Source organism: Coloeus monedula, assembly GCF_965178545.1.
Source record: "Coloeus monedula genome assembly, chromosome: 8".
Taxonomy (NCBI): Eukaryota; Metazoa; Chordata; class Aves; order Passeriformes; family Corvidae; genus Coloeus; species Coloeus monedula.
The window spans coordinates 14,465,434-14,490,391 of NC_138788.1; the positions used below are offsets into that span (position 1 = coordinate 14,465,434).

A 24,958-nucleotide genomic window follows, 5' to 3' on the forward strand; every position below is an offset into this window, starting at 1 on the left:
TGGGCTCAGCTGGAGCCCACTAAAAGAGTATTGACTAAATTTACAATAGTGCTAATGAACCTATACATACTACTGGTCAGCATTAAAGGCCAAACAGCAGAGGAAGCCACAGAGTGAAGAGGAAGAATGGAGGGAAATTATCTCTCAAAGTAGTGTTTTGCTACTGTGATGTAGCAAAATTGCAACCAAGCAATGAGGAAGGATTTCTTAGCTACTGGCAAATGTACTGAACCCACCAGCAGTATAACTTCTCATGTTGGAGAAGTACATTGGTAGTTAGGTCTAAAAAGCTTCTCTTAATCCCATTACCAGGCAGATATCCAGTCTCTAGGAAAAGTTACAGACCTCATGTCAGACACAGACTGACACTTAATTCTAATAAAAACTGCTTAATAACAAGTGACCTCTGTAGAGTAAATTAATACTAGTGAATTACTGTAGTTTATACATTATTTGTGGCATTATTTGCTGTATTTTAAATATGCTTATGTTGTCACTAAAGCAATTGTATATGTATTTGATAGTCTGTTTACATGTCTTCATTCCTTGAGGAAGGAAAGATTCAGATGGTTTAGTGAAGCATGCATCCCTAGAGCACTGGCACTTTACGTATTGTGGAGGAGGGTGAAAACTGGAATTACACTTTCCTGGTGATTTTCCACATCGCTTGTTGAGAAGGCCAGGTGTCTAAAATACTACCTGCATAAAGGATCTATCTCTGTTTTAAACACTGTAAATCTACGAACTACTACATCAGATGCTGACTATCTAAAAAAACCTTTTCAGTTCAACCACTGACATCAAGTTTCCCACAACTGGGCCTTCAGCGGCTACTTTCTGTTGTTACCCTCAAACAGCTTTGCAGTTTTGCAGGGGTCTTTAACATCTCTGAAGCATGGTCATCCCACCCGAAGGGTAGCTGACACACATGGAATTCACACCAACCTTGAAAGCCACCAATTCTAACTTTCTCAGTTGACACCAAGATGAGCAGGTAACTGCCACTGTAAAACTGACTGTCATTTCTCCTACATCTTATTTCGTCACCTATGGACACCTTGCGAGGAGAGCACCTCATGACAAGGTGTGAGGTGTTAGAGAATGACACAGGCCCAACACATCTTTGCAATAACACATGGCCAAAAATCAGAACACTCAAAATGCAGCCCAAAGCAGGGATGCTGATCTGTTCGTCCTTACGGCACCTCTCTGTGTCTGCACCTTACACAGATGTGTGCTCGGAGCTCAGCACCCCTCGCCTGTATTCTTGGTTGGAGCCTCTAGGTGACACTACTTTAATACAAACGAAACCATAACAATTTCCAAACAAGACTCCTTGCTCCCCTCTTTTCCCCCTAAAACCTCATGCATCTGCAGTAGAAAAATATCACAAATCTCACCACCAGAGCAGGCAAGAAAGCCCTGGATAACTGAAGAACCAAGACATGAGTTTCATGCCTGTATTGTCTCACAAGTTAGGCAGCTCAACTTTGTTCGTCCAGGTTTAGTTTTTGTTTTTCTTGGACTTCTTGAGTGAAAGCTACTCATGTAGCTTCAATTATTAATATTGATTCAGATTGCAAGCCTTCTTGATTAGGGCACCACCATGAACCTAACACTAGAAACTGGTAAAAAAGATTGGGGAAAAAATAGCTTAAGTCCTTTCTGAAGCATTTTAGTATTTCATACCAAAAAGGCAGTTCAAATTCAGTACTTGCACTGCACCATGTAAACCTAATGCCTCAATAAGCTAGGAATCCCTGACAACCTATTCATAAGTTACAGATCAAGTAGATTTTTTTTTTTTTCCCCTTTTGGTCAAAGTTCCACTGAAAATATCCTCAGCCTTGAGTATTAATTCAAGAAAACCCCACTGTGACAACTGAAAGCCAAAATTTGTTTTCGCTTACTGCCAATCAAAAACATTCTGGAGATCTGCTTTTATCTTCTTTTTGAAAACCCCTGGACATTTAGAAGGAAACAACCGACTTCTCATTTTTCATTGAGCTTTTTCTCAGAGAAACAAAGCCAGCAGCTCCCTGCCTGAGATACACGGACCATCTTCATAGACCTACAGTGCTTGGCCAATGTGTTTCAACTTGAACACCTAACATTAGTTTTCAGTCTAGCTGACAGTTACTATTAAACATATTACTATTAAAAAAAAAGAACCAGAAAATTTAACAGAGTTACCCCTTGACCTTTTGTGCTGTGTTTTCTGTAGGTTGTGTAAACCAATCTGTGCAATTTGTCCTCTGTTCACACAGAGGAAAATGGCAGAGCCAGGAGACACCAACACAGGAAGAACATGAAGACCACTTACAGTCAGCAAGGATATACAACATTTTGTAAAGGAAACATAGAATAAGTACCTCCGTACATCACATACTGACATGAACCAAAGCGAAAGCTGATGTGTACAGGTAACCTAAACTGTTTCCATTGAAGATGAGGAAAGCAAGAGGGTGGTGTATGTAGCCAGTCTGTATACTAATACTGACTTTGGATGGGTAGCAAGAATTAGCTTTTGACTGATGCCATCCATGTGACTGATTCATACCTTCCTCAAATAAATTCCTCTATTTAGCATTATTATTTGAAGAAGTTTAAATTGTATTGGCGTAAATTAAGGCATCATCCTGCATTTCATTAAACAAACACGTAAAACACAATCCCATCCAAATCAGTGGGTGTTTTTATGTAACGTTTAAATGAAAAAAGCCGAAGTATTCTACAAGACTTTATTTCCCTCTGCTTCTTAATGGCGTGACTACAAACATCCAGATTTTACAAAGGAAATACACAGTTCCAAAAAATATCCAATCATGATTTCTCAAGTCTGTTGACTCTCTCCGCTCTTCCCAACTAGATCACTATGTCCTCTAACCCTTTGGAAAGCTTTGATTCTTCCAACTCCAAATGCACAGCATTTCTCTATCAAGAATTACCTCAAGCATTTCGGAACTGGATGTTGCCTGTACCATGAAAAAGAAGACTGAAAGCAGTTAGAAATTTTGTAATTCACTGTAAAAAGAAGAAGGCTGTTTTCTGACAAACTGTATGAGAGCACAGAAGGACTCTGAACCCCTTCTAGGTGAGCAGATGCAGGTGAAGCAGTCAAAAGGTGAAAGCAACAAGCCATTTATCAGCTCAGTGGTTTGGATGGCACCTGCTGCTAGCAGGTGGCTATCACCCCCCTGCCTCTGCTCTTTTCAATATCCACACATACATTTATAATAACCATTCATGCAGCCACACACATACGCACAATACAGCCGTTTGCGTGGCGGCTGAGACAGCAAAATCGAGATGGCAGTTCAGCAGGTGATACAAAGTACCTCTGGAAGCTGAAAGCCCTTAACTTTTTCTTTATAGTTGTGACAAGGCCTGTGAGGCCTGGATGACTTATGACTGCACAAGGAGGGAATGCTGCCTTCCATTTCACATTGGGTTGCTACAGATCAGGCTGTGACATGCTCGCTGCCGTGCTTCCTGGCGCCTTACTCTACACTCAGTGTCATCACTTAGAGCCATGCCTGCAAGTCTCATGCTGCTCAGCAAGACTTACTGCATCTGATTTTAACTCCTGAAATTAGAAAAATGCATCAGGCCAAATAATTAGATTAATTCATAAGTTTTGGAACCTGAAAAAAGCCACATCTCCCCTGCATTCACACACAGTCCTGCTTCACTACAGATTTCATGTATGTTCACACACATGTGTGTGCGCATGCAAAGATACAGAGATAACACAACTTATTTCTGTCCATGTGGAATAAACGATCACAGCTATGCCGGTAAGAAACAAAAATTCTCGTGAGATCCACTCCTGCCTCGAAGAAGCAGAAGGGGTTACATTGTCTGACATGGGGACTACAGCATCCATCTGATCAAAGGAAAAAAGATTAAACCATCACACCCAGTTCTATTGTCACACAAGTAGACCATGCAATGCATTACTATAGCCCAGATTACAGTTACAAAATCCACCGGTAACAGCCCTGCTATTAACATGCCACCTGTTACCTTTTTCGAAATGCTGAAATTATCTTATGATCGTTTTCAGCTTGACAAATGCAGTTTAATCTTTATTGCATCTTACAGCACAGACCTGCTTCATCCATGTCTTATTTATCTCACGTGTGTCGGAATGCAATCCCCAGCCCTCAGTCCCCCCCTGCCACCAGGCATTCCTTCTGCTCTGCTTTATCAATATACCTGGGTTTCCATATCCGACTGCTCCTTTACAATAAAAAACACACCCACCCAGTATTCTACCATTGCCTGTTGCCTTGGTAATCCAAATGCCTGGGTACTCGCTGATTATCGGCGAATGAGACTCGCATTGTTCACACCGCAGCGCGTCTGCTATGTTAATGTGAGATAATGGCAGCCAGAAGACTCCTTTTGTTCCCAGCTTTGCTGTTTATTCATAGTGCCTGGAGGTCAGCGACTGCTACAACAACCGGGGAAGGAACCGCTGAGAGCGTGAGCAGATTCCACTTCTGCTTTTGCCTCTGAGACAGGGGGGAAACACGAGCAGCCCCGCACAGCAAGAAGGGCACCGGGAGCTCTGCAGTCTGACTCACGCAAGGTGTAGCAGGCGGCTCGGAGGAAGATGTGATGGACTTGCACTTCCGAGATTTTAGATGAAGCTGATTTACGCTCCCCGACAACAGAAAAAAACCGCTTTCTTCGAGAGGCACGGCGGGAAGGGAGGGAGAGAGGGAGGAGGGGGCAGCACAGCACCGCCGCAACTTACGGGAAGCGAGCCGGGCTGGGGGCTCCGGGGCTGGCCGGGGAGCAGGGACAGCCCTGCGACCCTCTGAGGGCAGCGGCCGGGCCAGGGGCGGCAGCGGCCGGGCTGGGACCGGCGGGCCAGGGGGAGCGCCCGGAGCGGAGCGGGGCGGGCGGGGACGGAGCGGCCGGGCAGGGCAGGGCAGGGCAGGGCAGGGCAGGGCAGGGCAGGGCCGGGGCAGCCCGAGGGAGTGACCTGGCCGGGGAGCGACGGCGAAGGGGCAGGTCTGAGAAACGTCTCCCCGAGCCGTCTCCGCGGTCTGGCTGCCTGTCAGAGTAGTTTGGAAATGCTGCTGGTGACACAGTGACACGGGCAAACAAACCGTCACAACGCGGCTGCCCTGCCGCGGTAAGTGGGAACTGAGAGCACGAACAGGCTGGGGTACCTTCCCCGCATTCCCGGCTTGGTGGAGATGAGGACATTCAAGACGGTGCCCCGGCTGGTGCGCTACTCCTTATCCCCGGAGCAGCCCTTTCATGGGAAGAAGCCACCGACTCCTGCTAAAGGCACTGCCAGTATCTAATTGATGTCACCGACCCATCTGCCCAGGTTGCTGATGCGCTCTGTCTGCCGAGCAGGCTTTGTTTTCATTTCTAGCGAAAACCAGCCAGGAGTGTCTTAGCTCGAATTGCTAACCTTTTTTTTTTTTTTTTTTTTTTTTTTAAATAAGGAAACCATTAGAAAAGCCCTCCATCACTGCAAATAGTAATGACTATTTCCTTTTCTTCTCACTGGGATTCTGTGAGACTTGAGAACCCAAGTGTACGGGAGTAGCAGGAATACAACAACTGACAAAATTGAGCACCGGGAATTCACTCCTTTCCTAATCTATTTACAGAGAAATCCTGTGGAGGGTGACATTTTCATCTAAGTGAATGAATAACAGATAAATGTAAAGAAAAGGCATCAAGAAAAATATCAAGTCTTAGACAGAATATATATCTGTGTTCCGGTTGCCAAATTATCCAAAAATATAAAAAAAATCTTTTAAAGAGAAAGGTATTTGCCATATTTTATGTCAGTAATTTTTACGTGCCAGACTGCAAGCTCCCTCCCTGCTTAGAAGCCATGTCACCTCCTGGCAGGCAGGCTGGAGGGCGATGCTCACAGCACGGGTACCCAGAAAACAGCTACTCACACTGAACTCAGCCTTGTGCTGAACCACGGGCTGGCCCTCCCCCAGCCCTTCTGTGCCTGGAAAGGACTACTAAACCTCACAGGTGGACCTGACACTGGCGAGGTTGAAGGGCACTGACTTAGTTCTGATGTTCCCTATCCAAAGGTGTTCAATTCAGTTAAAAGACTCCCAGTAATTTTAATGAGTTTAGCAACAAAGAGCTGGGCAAAGTATAGCTTTCAGTGTCACCGAACACTTACCGTGCTGACAGTCAAAATAGTTGAAAACCAGGGGTGCCACCACAGTTTAATGATTTTGAACCCCACTGCCACCAGAAATCAGTTGGTTTCATTGAGAACAAGTGACAGAAGGTACCTTCCCAATATGCTCGAAGAGGAAAAACATGTAGACTCAGCACATATCATCTGCTTCTGAGAGCAGACCTCATGCAAAGAGCATGATACCCCTGTGATTATTGCTAAACAGTAAATCGCGATTCAGGAATTAGTTGTTCAATATGGCCCAAACATGAGAAGGATACCAGCCTATTCATAGCTGTTGCCATATTTTAAAAACTAACATAGCCAGCACAAAGCCTGAGAAGATCAGATTTTGCCTCAGTCAGCAGACATACCTTAAATAATATTTGCCTACTGCTTACTTATAAAGTAAGCTTATCAGCTGGCACTTTTTAATTAAAAAAAAAAAAATCACAAACTAAAACCATAAGACTACAACAGCTACAACATGTAGAGGAAAAATATAGAGTATATAGCCACTTACACTTATAAAAAAAAAAAAAAAAAAAAACCACCACAAAATTGTAGTAGTCCTGCTACATATTAGTCTTATTACAACAGCATTTACTTTGACTCGTCAATCAATAAAGAAGACCTGTTTCCACATCTGTGCAAGGTGCTGTACACACAAGAAAAGATGATCCTTGTCCTATACCTTTTACCAAGCATGTAAAGAATATATCTTTGAAAACGAGTTCCCCATTATTGTTTCCTATTACCATAAGAACTGACCACAAACTAAAATGAAATGCAGATTTTTCACATGGAAATATTCAATATTTAATTATTAACAGCTAATGGTTACTTAACAGTTTTCAAGGAGAAGGTACTCATCATTTGCTTTTAGCTTCAACAGGCTCAAGGTTTTCTTCCACCTCCTCCCCGTAAGTGTATGTGATAAAACTTTTATCAGTAGTTTCACTTAGAGGACAAGATGAACAAACAACTCTTGGGACAATACTTTGGAGCAGTTAGTAATTAGTTTTGTCTTTGCAATGCTTAGAACATAAGCATACTGTTCTGAAGAAATTTTCCATTTTTTTTTTCTTTAAGAAATGGCACTTCCGCAAAAACATTTCTTGATTCTGAACTCTTCCCTTATTTTCTCTTGAAGGTAAATTTTAACATTTCTTGACAAAAAGGAAACCAGAAAAAACAGCAAATCTACTCTCGCAGAATCGGAAGTAATACAGGTTTCTTTACTGGGTATATTCTTTTATATTAGGATTTACCATCTGTTCAGTCCCTAATTATATTTATTTCACAACTCCACAACCAGAAAGATGAAAAAGCTTTGAAACAATTTCATCTTTTACCTCAAGAGTTATGAATTCTTTTGCAAAGATTGTCCCTGCATGCCAGAGCCACATCACATAATGGAGCAATCCCCTACTTCAAACTGATGTATAAAACATGCACAATGTGCTTGTTTTTATAAAAGCATGCTGCACCTGACCTCATCCAGACATTTTTAAAGTGACTATCACTGTTGGTCAAAACAGCCTATGATGCAAAATTGAAAAGGCAGCAGCCTTTACAGAACTTCTGACACTGTACTAGTGTGTTCTAACCCTTTCACTCCTGATTCTTAACAATGCAAGACCCAGTCCTCACCACCCAGCAAAAATTCAGACAGAACTACCATTCTTTTCCAAAAGCTCCATGCAATGTTTGAAAGTTCAGCTCTTAGTCAAGTTTAAATTGGAAGAAAAAAAGGATGAAACAAGCACTAAAAACAAGCACTCTTGTAAAGCAAATCTAACCACTAAAAGGTATTTATGATTGCCTGAACATAAAACATCAGTGATAATAAATAACACATCTATTGTAAGATAGAATTAATGCTTCATTTCATCTACTGTTCAATTTTCTCTAAACCTTTGGCACTAGGTAATTTGTGATAAAAGTAACATTATCTTCCTATTTTTCATCAATTGTGATGTGCTATACAGGCATTACCACCCTTTGGTCACTAACTGTGAGACAGCTGGCAATTAATACATAAGACCAAAATTTGGAGCAAGAGTGAAGACAATAAGAACCCTACAGATGCTCATGAAAAAACACTGAACTGCAACTAACAGCTGTCTATTTTGAAGTGGTTTTGTTGACAAATAAGCTTTACTACAAGCTGTGCTAGAAATGAGAAGCCCCCCGGGCTTGCCTGGGTCAGACTGACGTTAAAGTGAACTAGGGTGCAATTCCTGCTGGGATTGACTGAAACTGTACCCATTTCAACCAAGATTCAATTTGACACACATGCACAGGTCCACCACTTAAGGCAATAAAGTGTTAAATAGGAACTTTGTCAAAGCAACGGAGGTGTATAATGACAATAATTCGTACTTACATAACAGCATTTGCCAAAGACCTTAAATTAATTCAAAAATCAGCCACCTTGAGTAGTATCTGTTATTACAGACATTATGTCAGATTGGAAAACTACAACACAAAGAAGTTACATTATGCCCTGCAAGCTAGAAAGCATGAAATTTCACTCCTGTGCAGAAGGGCTAGCCCAAAGACTAACAGCTCTCCTTAAGTTCCCCATAAATCCATTAAGTAGGACTTTAATTAGAAGTTATACAGGATTAAGGAGGTGGATAGGTCTTACACTGGTCCTTCAATACAGGAGTAAAGTTTACTCACATGAATCAATAAAAAGGTCTAAGGCAAAAATAAATAAAAATCTCACACTCAAGTTTGAGCTGACTATTAGACTGCAAAGACTTAAAAAAGAGGTAAGATTGGGAGGTTCTTTTTGACAATCCAGTGCTCATTCTGCTCACAAAACACAGGAGTTTGCAATCCAACCAATTGCCCTACATTAGACAGTAGGTATTTAGCTGATTTTTTTCTAAATGCAACACTTTATCATTCTGTAAATGAAAAACTAAATTTAGAAGAAATTAGCACAATACAGTCCCTACTCTGAAAGCATTTGTTGCATGTGTGCACATCCTTATATGGCTTATATTCTGCTCTCTGTAAGTGCATTTAACCAACAGTAACACTATGAAAGCCCTCCTTGATCAGTCTACTTCAGTTTTCTCTCATAGCTCAATTAACTTTTTAAAAATCAAAGATTGTCCTTAGAAACAGGCCAGACCTGAACTACTTCTAGTGTAAGTGCCCATAGTTTATTAAAAATGAATACTTAGATTTGGATTCTTGTGATACATTATTGAGTCAGAATTTATTTTAAATAGCTGAGCACTGTTTCAACTTTGAGACTGAGCAGCTGTGTTTCTGTAATACCAGCTACATCAGGATTCTAGTCCCTGACTAGAGTTCTGGGTAATTTTGTTGCTAGTAAAAGGAACAGCAGAAAAAGCTCTAAGTGGAGTACTCAGGATCATCTGATGGCAGGGGAAGGATTTAATTGTGTGTCTAGTGATAATCAGCAGCTCACATATATCTACATTGCCTTTGTTAAGTAAGGTTCTTGAATATGCTCTATAATTTAATATCTAGTTCTTTTACAAAACTTGAAGAAGCTGGCTACGTTAATTGTTTTAGGAAATACAAAGCCTATGGTTTTTTTGTTTGAATTAACAGAAATGTCTTGTGGATTAGAGATAAGATACTGTGAAGTTTAATATTAAGTTTTTGATCCAAATGTCATCTAATGCAAATACAAATGGTGCCTCATCAACAGCTTCATCACTTATTGTGATGTTAATGGCTTTTCATCTTTTGTTTAATTAAAACAAATAGAAAACTCAATTCTTCTTCACCCCATACTTCGCTACTGTCTTATAGACTGATGATAAAACATCCATGAAAATAAACAGTTCTAGGTGGAAAAAGAAGTTGGAGAGGCACAGGATGTCTCATTCTAATGCACCACCTGAGAGATTTTGAGCAGTCACATTATGGCTAAATTACAGACAACAGCACACACCAAAGCAGTGATGCAAGTATTCCAAATCCCGAAGAGGCTGCTGCAGCTAGTGTAGATAAGAAGTTATGCCACGGAAATTCTGTTTCTAGAGGGGCATCTCATAGGTAAAGAGCAGTAATTTAGAAATTACTCCCCGTGTCTTCCCCAGTAGAGCATTTCAAAGGCAGTGCTTGAGAGAAATATGCAGGAACCTCTTAATACTGGGCAGGATGCTCTACTCCAGGCAGAACATTGCATGACCCGGTACTGCCGGGTATTTAGGTTTAGCAGAAGGAAGTTTTGGGGTTTTTTTTGATATGTGACAGTTTCAGTGGAAAACTGCCACAAAAGAGGTGAGTTGAGCCTATCTTATTTATTGTATAGTAATGTAGCACACAGCTCCTGTGAGATAGTCTTACTTTATAGACTCTAGAGGAACAGAGGCTAAAAGGTCAAATGAGAATCAGGCATCTAAAAACTACAAAACTACACCTAAGAGAGTACATACACTGCACCACATTCTCTGCAGATTGGCCACTAATTCCACTTTGTCTTCTGAAAAGCCCCTCCCAAGTGTAAAATTATTTTAAAACATTACGTTTTCTGTGGGTTTTTTGTTAAGTGTGTTTACAATCAGTCGTTTCATAAACAACTAAAAAAGAGGAAATCCAGGTACTCTGAAAAGCCAGTGATGATATATTAATTATACTTCAAAAAAAGGACTTTATTTATTCTCAAGGGCTAAAATAAAAGGCATAGTGATTGCATGGTTTTCCCATAAATGCAACAAAAATATTGAAAAAAAAATTCAGCCCAAACCCCAAAAGTTGTTTTCAGACAAATTTGCGTATGCAAATGCACTGGTACAAAGACATCCCTAAGCTCCATTTTAACACAAAAGTTCAAGTTAGGCTATCATGGAACCTAGGTACAAGGAATTTAGACTCATTACACTCTCATAATCCTTTACCAACAAAAATACTCTACACTAAAACAAATTTATACTATTTGTGATTTCTTCAATGGGATGCTGAGGGAAAGAAGGCCTTGCAAAAAAAAATCCTAGAAACAAAGCATGGAATGAATGCTTAATCCTGTCTACAGGATCCTGTCTACACTTAATCTCCAGTTTTTGCTTTGACCTAGGCTGTGCAGACAAGAAATACAAATAGTGCTCCCCCACATAATTTGGTAATCAAAGCCTTCACATCGTCTTCTTATAGTGTCCTTTAATGCTCACGTTTTCTCTAAATCAACACAAGTGCTTTGTGATCCTCACCTGATACAAGACCGTACAGGACATTCTCCAATGTATGGCTACACCCACAGAACAATTGCTTTGCATGCAATACATTTCCAATGACATTTAAAACATCAGTGAAATGTTTTCAACGTCAAGAAAAGCCAGTTGTATTTAAATAAACATCAGGCAAGTGTCTGATGAGAGACATGATGTACAAGTTTATCTCTAGGGCACAACTTGAAGCTTGAAAGCAAGCCCACTTGATGTGAGCACAGATTTGAAGATGGAAGTGTCACTTCACTATGCACGGGGCAATAGCAAAGAGAAAATCTGAGTTTATTTAGTGCTTGCTGTAATTACAGATACCCTGTTGTCTGCAGTGCTGAGCAGTGTGTGAAGCAGTGTCGCCCCCCCATCAGCGGTAACAAGCACTTCAGGTAACAGATGTGTCACACAACACGCTGTCCAGACTGCACTGCTGCGGGCTGGGCCCAGACTCACCTGTGAGATAGGGTGGGTTTCATGGAGCTCATAGAGTTCATGGGGGGTTGCATGGGGAGCTTCCCAGGAGGATCGTTCTGCCGGCTTTTCTGGTGGCGAAGCAGCAAGAGCCGTCCCAGCTCCTCACACCACGATGAAAGCAGTGCTGTGCAAACAGAACGGATGACAGTGAGCACACATCAGAGGAACCAGCACAGCCCAGTGCAGGTGCAAGCCACTGTAACAGGAGTCACAAGCCGAACAGACAAACACCAGGAGTGCACAGCTTGTCCACAACCCACCACTCACATTATTATCCTATCAAACTGAGTCTGTAATTGCCCTACACTATCATTAGAATGTTTTAATGCAAGTTACAAACATTCTGCATGGCCCAGGAGGCACAAGAGAACTTGTCTGCGCTGAGCAGCACAGAGATGAACAATAGATGAACCAAAAGCATATAGGATAGCTGTTACAAGTGAAGTAAGATGCATAATAATTCATTTCACACTAATAGAAAGATAACAAAAACATTCAGAAGACATCATTTACAGAGGGGAGCAGAGAAAAAGATTTCTGTTTGGCTGGGTTTTTTTCAAAAGATTAATTGGAGAGAAACCCATGTGCATGAATTAATTTCCAAAACTGCTATGAGCTACCAGTCTTGAATAGATAAACAGGAGAATGATGTATGGACACAAAGTTAGGCATTTAAATCTATATTTGACCCAGAACAACCCCTAAATGTGTGTTTCCATTATGTGCCTAATCTTGTAGTCAATGTGGGTATTCTGTGCTTACAGGAGAATCACGGTTATGAACTACGAAGATGCAGAGATTTCTCAGAGGGAAGAAGAGTTTGCAACTCCTACTAAAGACATGAAAGGGGTCATTATTCCTGAAAATGTGGCCTCTCCATTATGCACCCACAGTCAGAAAAGACCAGGCCCTGTTAGAGAAACCACCTACTCTGCAGTAAGCAGAGCCCCAGAAAGTGACTGCAAGTGAAACCTGGCTCCCATGAGTACACCCAGCTGAGACACCCCACCAAAGTCTCCAGCAACACCCATCCAAGCCTCAAAGCTGCCTATTTAATTCCAGCATCAGAAGTGGCTCTGGTAAAAAGTCAGCCAGGTATGACGACACAGTGAGGAGCTTCACTGCACCAAAGTGCAGACTAATTGAAAAATCCTGCAGTTTAAAGAAATCAACTTTTCAAGTGCTTGGGTTTTTTTCTTCTTTAAAGGATGGTTTATAAAACCCTTGGAACAAAAAGTGCTTCATGTTTAATTTTTAACTAAGTGCTTTCCTGAGGTGTTGCGAACTGAACACAAATCAACAGATTACACGGGTGGGTGAGAATCAGAAGACTACTGAAAACCCAAGCTGCCACAGCGGTTTAGAGTAGTAAGAGCCCTAGATGTAATTTTAGCCTTGCTCGTTTAAAAGAGACAAATGCAGAATTCTCTATAATTGAGGCTTCTGTTTTCATTCCTAATTTTCTAATGGTTGTCTTTTCACTGAATAACATAATCATAAGCAGTAGCAAACCATCATTTCAGGGTACACCACCTTCTTTTCCCAGTAGCTACTCACATGTACTGTTAACACAGAACAAATTCCGAAGAGACTGTTAAGTCATATTTGTAGGGGAGAAAAAGGAACCTGCTTTACCAAAAACACACACGAGTATGGTTTTTCAGTACAAGAACCAATTGGATTTTCTCAAATTAAATGGCCACACAAGAAAAACACTTAGAGCCTGGGCCATTGCTGTGAATTAATCACACATTTGGACAAAGAAGAGGTAGTAATTTTATTGCATTTATCAAGCAGAAGGTCAAGAGCGGTGTTTAGGGAGGCATTTTAGAGCTCTGCTGTGACAAAAAGGGGACAGCATTTCTTTATGTAACTAAACATGGTCACTCGGAAATTGTCAGCCTCACATGTAGCCTACAAAAAGCATTCCCCCGAGCTCTGTGAAATGTTCCAGCAACGAGTGTCAGTCTAAGCTGCTTCTCTATTAGCCAAGGAATCTGTCAACAAGCATTTGATCAAATTATACTCACCTTTTATCCCTGGCATATCATTACTAATGTGCCAGTGACAAAGGCCCCCCTCCCCCTTTCCAGCCGCCTGGAGATACAAATTCCTGCCTCACAGGGTTTCTTCCCTTGCGCCACAGCCACTTGAGCTCGGGAAACACGAACAAAGTGTTCTACCGAGCACTTAATGCAGCCATCACAGAGTAATAGTGGATGAGTAATAGTGGATGCTGAGCACTTTCACAGCCGAGTGTAATTACTACGGAATCATCCATCTTAGACGAGGCTGTGATGGGAGAAGGGACTTGCTCCTTCTGCACACCTATGTGCACTTGACAAGTAAGATAAAAAGCAACAACCCAATGGATCTGAGGGCATGAATCTGCAAACAAAAGCCAAACCTGCTTGGAAAAAAAAGCAGTGTAACTCCTGCAGAAGGAATATGCCAATGAGAGCATTGCTTTGGTGAGGTGAAGATAAGAAAACATCTTAATGAGTTATTATTACCAATATCCAGGACGCACATTTATAAAGCGAAAATGTAAACCATCAAAGAACGAAGAAGTCCTCAAGATAAGCTGGATGGTTTTATTCTACAAGTTATCTGGAGAGGACTCATGTTTTTAGAAACTAAGAGACTGCAGGTAAAAAAAAACTAGCAAATTTACTCATCCCTATCACAGCATTCATTATGGAGAGGTTCAACCTTTCCTCCCTTGGGACGTTTCAACTCATGTACCATGTATAATAATCACTCTCTTCCCTGTGTTGGTATTTGTGCATGGACTGAAAACAAACCTGTTTGTAGCCACCTCAGGAGTTACCAGTTCCCCTCTGACCTGCTCTATCCTCCCTCGAAAGGAGTCTGCTCTCTTCTGCTGGAAAATACAGGGCAGCCTCCCTGCTCTCCTGCCCCATCCACTTTCACTGCTCTGCTCTCTGCTCGGTAAGATGAATATATACCCTGCCAACACACATCTGGTACAGCTGGCTTCTGGAGAACATCACTTCCTGGGCTATTCAAGCAAGATGAAACAAACTCAAAATGAATTTACAGATTACACTATTCATCTTTAGTGTACTTAGTTACTGCTTTTTATGCTGACAGTATTAGGCGTATCTCAACTCATTTACACTCAAAGCACGAGAATTTCAGTATCATACTATAATGAACAGATAAAGCAGCAAGCACAAAGGACAGCTACAGATGGTGCCAACAGTCAGTCTCACCCTCTCACAGCACAGCCAAGCAGCTGCTTTTTCTCCCCCTCCGCCCCTCCTCCTTGTACAACAGGAGCACAGATTTTGCAGATGGACCATCCACACCGTCTCTCGCAGCCTCTTGCTGCGGCAGTTTAATGATCAGATTTAAATCGTGTTCCTCTGCTGCATTGCTACAATGTCCCTTGCATACAATGATTTGGCTTTCCTGCTTAAGTTGAACTCAACTGTTGCAGTGGGAGGAAAGGAAGAATCCTTGAATGTGCACACACCCCCCCCAAGAAACCCTGTACGCAGCCCAGGTGTAAAATACAACCTGTCAGTACACCAAAATTGACATTTTCTTTCAACCCCAGTTCAGTCACAGAGGGCTCTGCTAGCTTATGCAAAAGGATGCAGAATAATGGCAGTCAAATGACATACTGACAGTTTAAGTGTATTCACACATTTATTTGGCTTAAAGGGACACTCTCTGGGATGACTGGTGCAATATTTGACCTACTTTTCTCCATCTGCAAAACCTGTATCACTCTTAATGGGATTGCGTTTTACTTTTAGCACTGATCTATTTCCATAGGAATAAATCAATACTGATTTGCTAATGACGACTGCATTAAGAAACCAACACAGACATGAACAGCCTCAGCTTTCACACTTGTGAAAAGAAGAAACACAGATTTGAAAATAAGAGAAAATTCAATTACAACTAGCCCAAGGGGTTTCCCTAAGGAAGCAAGTGAAAAAAACCAGTTCAGAGATACTCAGCTTGCTGCTACCCAGTCCCATTTTTGTTTCTCTATTCTTTGAAGAGGACCAGACATGGCAAGAGTGTGCCTCAGCACAGAATGTGTCTGACCTCTCCTTAAAATACTCAAAATACTCCCACACACACAAAGTTGGCAACACTGTATGTCCTTCTGGATTCCTCCAATAGTTTTAAAGTCTTTCATTGAAAAAAAAATCATAAGACATGGCAATGCATCCACATTGGGATCCTGGGGACAAGGAGAGGAAAGAAGACTGGAAGGCAATTTTTTTTTTCCCAGTCAGCACAAGTCACATTTTAAGCATTTCTCTGCAACCACAGAGCTAAGCCTTGCTTGAAAGAGAAAGGAAGCAATTGTTATTTAATCCCCTGCCTCTAGGAGCCAAGTCTTTAAGAACATGCCAAGTATCACAAGATTTGCGACACAATTATTAGGACCGGCCACATCCCCTGGTACTGTTCCTTTCCTACAAGGACCCTTTTGTGCTGAAAACCTGCCAGGCAGTACAGAAACAAAGGCCTGCACTGCTCGCTCCGTGGCACCTTCTCATCCCTCATAGCCATGAGTGCCCATCACCCAGCAGCAGCATCACAACTGCTTTGTAAGTGCTGGGGCCCTTCCATTAGGAAAATCAAGGGGCTTGAGCTGGGGGAAGCCATGAATCATGCTCAGGCTGCTCACACCACTTAATACTTCTTGACAACAAATTATGTTGGCATATCTGCAAATATTACATGATGGATGCTGATGATGCAGCTCAAAGGTCATTTTATAGCCATGGGATTGAAGACTGGTGTAGCCCATTACAATCCTTTTTGGGCCAGGGACCAGAAGAAGTAAAGAAGCCAGGGTGTGCGATCAGTGCTACCCCCCAGAGGCACTAATGCATTTCACCAGCTGCACCCACGGCGGCAGTGGGAGCCGCAGTTCTGCACTGCCTGGTTGTACTGTGCGCCGTGCAAAGTGCCACAGTAAGCACCTCCGAGTGCAGGAGCCAGCGGCTCCCTGGAAAGCAAAATACAGAGAAGCACAATGCTAATCTATTTACCTATTATGATACCCTAGTATTAGTTACAGCTTATCACCTCAGTAAATCGCTGCCTCTTGTTAGGGAACGTGCTTAAAGGTGCAGCAAACTGTTATTTACAGGCAGACACTATATTTACAGCCACAAAGACAGGTGAGGAGGGGATAGGACAACAGCTCAGTAATTTCAATGCCTTCTGCTTCCCGGGAGACTGCTGGAAGAGCACAATAGGATTACTGCTTCCTTGCTGCAGTTAAGCTGCAGTAGATAGTTCAATAGGCAGACTGGCAGACCCGTATTTCTCATTCGCTGCAATGAAAATATTAGGAAAAAAGGAGGAGTTTGATTTGGAGAACTATCTGTTCAGCACCATCTCACTAGATTGGTTTCATGTCTCAGAAGGAAATGCATTTGGCTGAAAAGATATTTACACCAGAAGTAAGAAAATACATCATTTTTCACCAATCATATCCATTAATTTTATATTGCTTTTAGAAACAAGTTTTTATTTTTTTACATGGAGAATTCCAGATAAGTAGAATGCAGAGCTACTGAGTGCTTTCTACTCTCTCCTCTACAGACTGCAATCTAAATACAGCTTCTATTAAACATTCAGTGAGGTAATTTGGTGGGGAGGGAAGGGAAGCAGCAATGAGAAGAGAATGAGAGGAGTGGAAATAACTATTGTCTTAGTTATTCAGAAGAGTTATTCTTTCTACATAGAAAATGGAGACTATATCATGTTTGGAAAAATACATTGAAAACGTTAACTACCTAAAGCTCAGTGTGCTGACAATATTAGAAAATAAGGTCAATTGCTTTAAAAGGATGGAACCTTTGTTTGCAATTTTGTGAAACTGAAAATCAGATGTTTTCCTTGTGTGTTAAAAGATGTTTTACTTTTAAACAGCTAGGAAACGAGAGAAAGGGAGAAATCAGTAATTCCTAACTATTTCAAGGATTGATTTTCCTGCAGTTCTCCTCCTCACATACTCCAGCAGAGCCTGGCAATGGCTGGCTGACCTGTCAGACAGTCGGTCAGGGCAGCAAAGCAAGGCCACAAACCCGGGATGTAACTGTCCATTAGTAGAGATTTGTGTTTGTCCCTCCTCTGCAGTTCTTCCAAGGTACTGCTACATGGCCTAACCCTGAGACAGACAAGCCCTACCCCGTCATTACATGAGCTTCTGCTCTGTGTCTGCCTCAACACCGAGAACACAAAAGGAGTATATACAAAGCCAATTACATAGCAAAAGAATTACTTTCTCAGCAGTCTGGCTGTTCACATTGGACTCAAAGTAGTTCCCAGGGAGTCCATCCCTCCTCCCAGGCCTACCCCTCTGGCTGCCAGCAGACACCCACTTAGCACACAGCATCCCACGGTACAGAGCCAGTGCTTACTCCCAGGTGTTTGGTCCCACCTCATCCTGGGAGGCTTGCACCCCAGCTGGCTGCTTTTTTGGAGCACCTGAGGATTGTGAGCGCTCTTCTCCATCAGGCAAAATCAGTCATGTTTGCTTAAAAGTCCAAGTAATTTGGATTAAATGGACTGATTTTATCTAAAAAGTACCAGCACAAAGCTGCTCCACCATAGTGAGGAGAGCCACCTCTAAAGGCACACAGATTCAAAAAGTGCTTGTCCCAGCGACTGCACAGCAAACTGCATGGAACTGAATTCCCCAGCAGAGCAGAGGGGGCAGCTGGCTCAGATCCTGCTTTGGGAGACATGAACTGCCCTACTAATGACAACAGGAACGTGAAGTTAACAGCCACAGTTCAACACTATGGAACAGGGCATGATGCACATTTGTACCCCTAATATCTAAGTAATGTCCTTTATCAACAATGCCTCCTTCATTACTATAGCTACAGCTGTGTCCTGCAGAAATATCCAGCTATGCCCCAGTAAGATCTATAATGCAATTATGTATTATAATTAAAGAAACAAAAAATCATGCAGGTTTGTAGGAATACAGATAATGAAGGGGAACACCTAATTAAACTGAATTCATACTGAATATCACATTAGTTAAGAGAGGTTTTGTTCAATAAAACCCTTACTGCAAACCTGAGAACTCTCCAGCATGTGCTTGCAGGACTGCTGCATGAGAGTGACACCATGTATAAAGTCTGGTCTTGAATATGGGTCCAGCTTGCCTTGGCATATCTTCAATTCTTTACAAATACCTCTCACAACACATATATATGTAGGCTTCCCCAAAGGCTCTTGCCGACTGGAATAGTACATGCTGGAGACACAGATTTGAATATGCTATCCTCACCCTATGCCTTCAGTGGAACTGGGTTTCCCTAATTTCCTTCTACACTTGCCAAAACTTGGCAGAAGATCTTACCAGATTTACTGCATTAACTTTGAAGTAATATATTACAAAACATAGCAACAATAGCTCAATTTGGCAAGCACAAAACACTCTGTACAGCTCCAGATAAAATACGTAAGCATCTCATTTAGGCTTAGCTCTGCCCAAGCTGCTACATCTGAAAACACAGCCCATTATAGAAAAAGAAGACAACACTGGTGAAAGGCCACCAGCAAGTGAATCTTGGATAAGGCTTTCCAAGGAAATGCACTCCAATAGCATTAGACGGCTTGTTTTCTTACTCATCCAATTGTTGGTTTCACTGCTTAGATTTCAAACAACAGTGTCTTTCATTACTGCTGTACGCTTTTATTTTGTAATGCCAGTTCAAGTCATCAACAGACTTCACATATAATCCAGACATCTGAAAAATGAGACTGACACACTTGAACCCATCTTTGGCTACAGTCAAAGCAGTGACCCACAGGCGAGAGGCTCAGTTTCATTTAATCCATCCTTAGCCCTCCAATTACTACTGTTAACAACTCCTGAGCTAGCACCACCACTAACATCTGAAAGTGCTAGGAAAAAACCCAGCAGATGAATTTAACAGAAGCTGGAACACAGGGAAGCCATGCACAATCAGTACAACAATGGAAGTCTAGAAAAGGGAAAATCTAGCGTCTATCATTAAAAGAAAGAAAGGAATAACTGCAGAATTGGAGGTTCAGCTTCTTATCATGGAAAACTAACCCAAATTATTCAAAAGGAGGAAAGTAAAAAAATGAGTAACAACCAAAATGGACTTGTCAGGAACAAATCAGGCCTTACTTCCATACTTTCTTTACACTGGCAGACAACAGACCTTGAGCATAGATTAGTTTGATTTTAGTCAGGCTTTAGTGCTGCTTAACATGACATTCTTATGAATAAACAAGGAAAATTAGGTCTAGCTGAACACAACACGAAACGGCTGGAAACTTAAGCCTTCCCAAACTATTAAACCAATAGTCACTAATAGAAATGAGCATTATCAGATGGGGTTTTGCAGTTTTCTCTGGACCTGAAACTACTGAATGTTTCATTTATGGATATCCCTGATGCAGATGAATAAAGGACTAGAGTGCGTTCTGGGTCAATTTACAGATGGCATAAGCTGGGAAGAATCATCAGCTCACTGCAGAAATTTGTTGCTGAAATCATCCTGAAAGGCTGCAGAACTTATCTGAAACGACGTCCAACAGGAACAAGTGCGAAGTCTGACACAGCACATCTCCCAACAAGAAGGTGAGAAGCAGGCCTGCTGGCAGGAATCCTCAGAAGGGCAAAGAAAGCAGGAGCTGTGCTGTGCTGCCAAAGCATACCCAACCAGCCTCCTTCGCTGCATGAGTGGGACCCAAGGCTGGGAGATGCACAGCTCTCCTTTCTCTCTACCCCACCACAATGTACAGCCACAGAAGGGAGAGAAAAGTAATCAGAATGATTAGAAAAAACCCTACCAATATACCCTGCCAGAAATGATTGCACAGATTAGGGTTTTTGGTGGGTTTGGTTTGGGCTTTTTTTTTTTTTAAAGAGGGAAGACTGACAGCAGCGGTATTCTGATTTACTGGGTAACAAAGCATTAACTATATCCACAGCAGAAACACCAATATAGAGAGATAAAAAAGACACAAGTTAGATATTAGGAGCATACTAATGCTCTTTAATATGCTAAGGGGTAAAGTGAGAAATTTCCATCGAATGGAGACACAGAGGAAAGGTCAGACAGAGATCTAGGGAGAATGGATTCTTCAGCCAAGGGGGCATGGCACAGATGACTGTCTGAAATCTTTTAGAATCAAATGAAATCTGTGTTTGCGAGCAGAGGAAATTCAATCAAACAGTCTGCATTGGGAAAGTATTTAAATCTGGCTTGTACTCAAAATTATCCCAAAAAAGACATCTCAGCTACAGTGTGGGGAGCTTCTGCAGAGACTGCTGAAGTGGCCATCCAGCTACATGGCTTACTGGCTAAGTTTTAAAGATGAAAGAAACTGAGAGCAGGTGATGTGCTAAAGGTCACACCATTTGTGACAGAACAGAGTCCCAGAACAGAGAGGATCATACACCTTCCTGTCTTTGCAAGGAGAAACCACAACTACCACATCAAGGGGTTACTGCTCTGTGCCCGCAGTCTCTGTGCCTGCCATGGAACATTTTCAAACAGCAACTGTAAAACATCTGGAGAGGCTTTCATGGAAGGGAAAAAAAAATTGCAAAAACCACACAACCAAAATTTATAGCAGAAACGTGTTTCCAAAGTTAACACTGCACAGCCAGAACTCAGAAGGACCAAAAGCTATTTTAGGAACTTTTGCTTTTTGGTTCTGCCGTCTTGCTCTTTGCTTTAACTTAACATTATTTTATATTTTTACAGGAAAAGAATGTTTTATCAGGTGTCCTCAGAATTTTTTTTATTTTTGTATGATTAGTGTAATACAAACTTTGCCAACTTCTCTACAACTGCTGAAGGAAAAAAAGTGTTTGCTTTCAATGTTGGGGGTTGCAGAAACATTTTTCATACTATCCAAACTTCATATTTGAACACAACTAAGCTAGAAATACTCTAACCCTATCCTTCCAACCACTCTTCATTCTGAAGGAAATACTACAACTACGTAAAATAATCTCTAAGTGCTGAACGTGAAAACAGTTAAGGACATCAGGAAAGAGAAACAGCCTATAGCAGTTTTTAACTTAACTGATTTCTGTTCAAACAATACAGGGCAGACAGATGTGTGCATGCACTGCAGTTTCAAGGCAGCAATGCTTCCCATCTTGCTGCCCAGTTGATGAGGTAGTTTTCCAACAGTCATTACTTGTCTTTTTTCCCTCTGTGTCCCACCAACCCCACAAACTTTATCATCTTCCTTTACTAGCAACCTGCTCTGCTCCTCTGGTACCAATCACCTTTTCTTCAGAACTGCCTAATTAATTAACATTCAATTAATATACCAAACTCAAATACCAAGTAATTGTTCCCAAGCTGCACTGGGAACTTGGCAACTAATCTGAGCAAGAAAAGTGCTTCTGTATTCTTAAAGTTCCATTTCTTCTAGTTGTGTCTTCCAAGCTAACGGACCTTTCCCACCTGAAACACGGTTGTATTACAGGAGCAGACCTTGTGAGCCATGGATGCTCTTGTTAAGGCATTCTGAGATCCATGAAGACTCCCCATGCACTATGTTTATTTTATTTATTACCAGTAAGGCAAAAGTAGCAAATCATCTCTGTTCTGTTACAATTGGGGCCACACTGAAAACGCAAGATGGCATAAATTAAGAAACATCTAAATAATCCTACCCTGATCTTCAGATTATTTTAGTTGTAGTTTCATGATACCAACTGCTCTGCAGCAGTACCACCTTGAGGTAGTCCCATCTTCTGCTGTCTGTGCCCATGCTGTGCTGTAGCTTGCACACTCCCAGTTGTGCAGAAGCATTTCTTTGTATGACCACCCTGTGAACTCAACCAGCTTTATTTCATTTCTTCCTTTTTTTTTTTAAATCTTCTTTTTCCTTGTTTCCCTTTCTTAAAAAAAAAAAAAAAAAACCACCAAAAATTTCCCCCCAGACACGTATTTGGTTTTTCCCTAGCTAGATGAAATCCCTGCAGTGGCTCAGAGTGTGGCCCCAGCAGCAGGGCTCCGGCGCTCTGCAGAGGCAGCACCAGGCAGCTGTTTCCTCGCGCAGGCGGTACCCCCAGACAGGGCTCCAATGCACACGGAGCAGCCTCAGTGCAATTAGCTGAGCTGCAAGCACGAGACGGCTGCAACAAGAGACTTTTATTTAAAAACCTAACTACGAGCATTAGTTTTAGACAGATTAGAAATTGCTGTTTCCTTGTCTTCAGGGGCACGCTTGTCATTTTACATAGGTAGAAAGAGGTTATCTGTGGAAGAGGGGAGAGGTATAAAAATGAACGTGGCTAATTGCTTTTTACAAGCATCTAGGGAAGAAGCCAGTAGAAATCACAGCCCAGACTGATTTTTCAATACCTTTCTTTTTTCTGTCTGAAAATAAAAAATAATTGGGGAAGAGGGAAAGGGTTATTTGTGACTGCTTCTTCTTATGGACATTTGCAGAAGAGCAGCCTGCCTAAATTCTCACAGAGGACACCTGGCCACCTCTCCCTGCACACAAGTGCTATAATTTCAGGACTGGAGTGCTATAAGATAATGCCATCACTTCTCTTGCCATCTATAAATAACTGCATTTGGATCTAGCCGAGTCACGTGGAAAAGCTGGCCAGCAACACATACATGTATGTGAGCGTGCCTTTGGAAACCCAAATAATTCTAATAATATTGCACGAAATGAGCTTTAGCTTTCCAAATTTAGCTCTGGTCCATGCACTCACTGCGGCTCACAGAGGACTGCTATTATTTCTTTTTTAAATACTGTTCTTCCTTTGGAAGCTGCTGACTAGGGCATTAGCGGGGCATTGTGCAAAAGCGCCTCATGTGCTGCTGCGCAGACAGACTGCTCGGAGAGGCAGACGAGAATCAATTGCTCCGGCAGCTCGGCGAACCCGCCCGCCCCTCTCATTGACATCTTATCTGAGCCCCTGAAAAGGCGCATGGGCCCGAGCGCGGCGGCGGCGGGAGCGGTGGGCGGGTGCGAGCGGCAGCCAGGCAGCGCAGCGCGGACGGCACACGGGGGGCCCTGAGCCGGGCCGTGAGCCGGGCCGTGAGTCGGGCCGTGAGTCGGGCCGTGAGTCGGGCCGTGAGTCGGGCCCTGCGCCGGGCCGTGAGTCGGGCCCTGCGCCGGGCCGTGAGCCGGGCCGTGAGTCGGGCCGTGAGCCGGGCCGTGAGCCGGGCCGTGAGTCGGGCCCTGAGCCGGGCCCTGCGCCGGGCCGTGAGCCGGGCCGTGAGCCGGGCCGTGAGCCGGGCCGTGAGCCGGGCTGCGGCCCAGCCCGCCCCGCCTCCGGGAGCGCACCGGCACGGTTGCAGGAAGCAACGCGGCCCCAAGGACACACGGAACCAGGTTTTAGCACCAATTCTCTACAGCAAATCTGTCCCAGCAGTGCAAAAGGATGATTTTTAAAAATAAAACAACAAAGAAAAATTTGGATACTTAAACAATTCCACGGCATTAGTAACAAGCACAAATAGGAAACCATTTCAAAGGAGTTGTACCCGCTTGGGGCATTTTCTGGGAAAATGACAGGAATACAAACTGACGTGACCAACAGAGCCTGCAGTTTAAGCAAGGTTGTAATACCCACAAGACATTATCGGGGTAAGATTTTCGTCTTTGGAAGCTAAAAGTGAGGAGAGCATGTACTGAGGAGGAGAAGATAAAGGAAGAGAGAGGGCACCAAGGGACACGGAGTATTTCCCAGGACTTCAAGTGCCGTTAATTTTGCAGAGCATTTCCCAGGGACAGAGATTCCGTTTCACTGCCTGCAGAAAAGCAGCAGTTTGTAAAAAAAGCACTGAGCAAACATCCTATCTAAATAGCAACCACGTCTATTTCACGTTCCCAGAACATCTGGAAAGAAGAATCACAATCAGAATGGACATCAGAACATCAAGTATTACTGTAGAACACACAGTAAGATGCTATTCAAGCAGATGGTAAATAAAATTCTGCCTTCTTGGTCAGAACCATTTTGGATTAGCTCCTGCTCCTACTGAAGTTACTTGAAAATATTGTAAATAATATCAGTGGTCTGAAGCTCAATATTACATTTACACAACCTCTAGCAATA

At 42.4% G+C, this 24,958-nt stretch overlaps 1 protein-coding gene across 5 annotated transcripts in view; it reads right to left on the minus strand.

Moving 5' to 3' along the window:
- The window catches only part of ZMIZ1 (zinc finger MIZ-type containing 1), a 343,883-nt gene that overhangs the window by 38,983 nt on the left and 279,942 nt on the right, over window positions 1–24,958 (minus strand). For all 5 annotated transcript variants that reach the window (XM_082286136.1, XM_082286134.1, XM_082286135.1 and 2 more), the window contains exon 7: window positions 11,842–11,986. In XM_082286136.1, coding sequence (XP_082142262.1) covers window positions 11,842–11,986 — 145 coding nt within the window. The remainder of the gene's footprint in view (window positions 1–11,841; window positions 11,987–24,958) is intronic.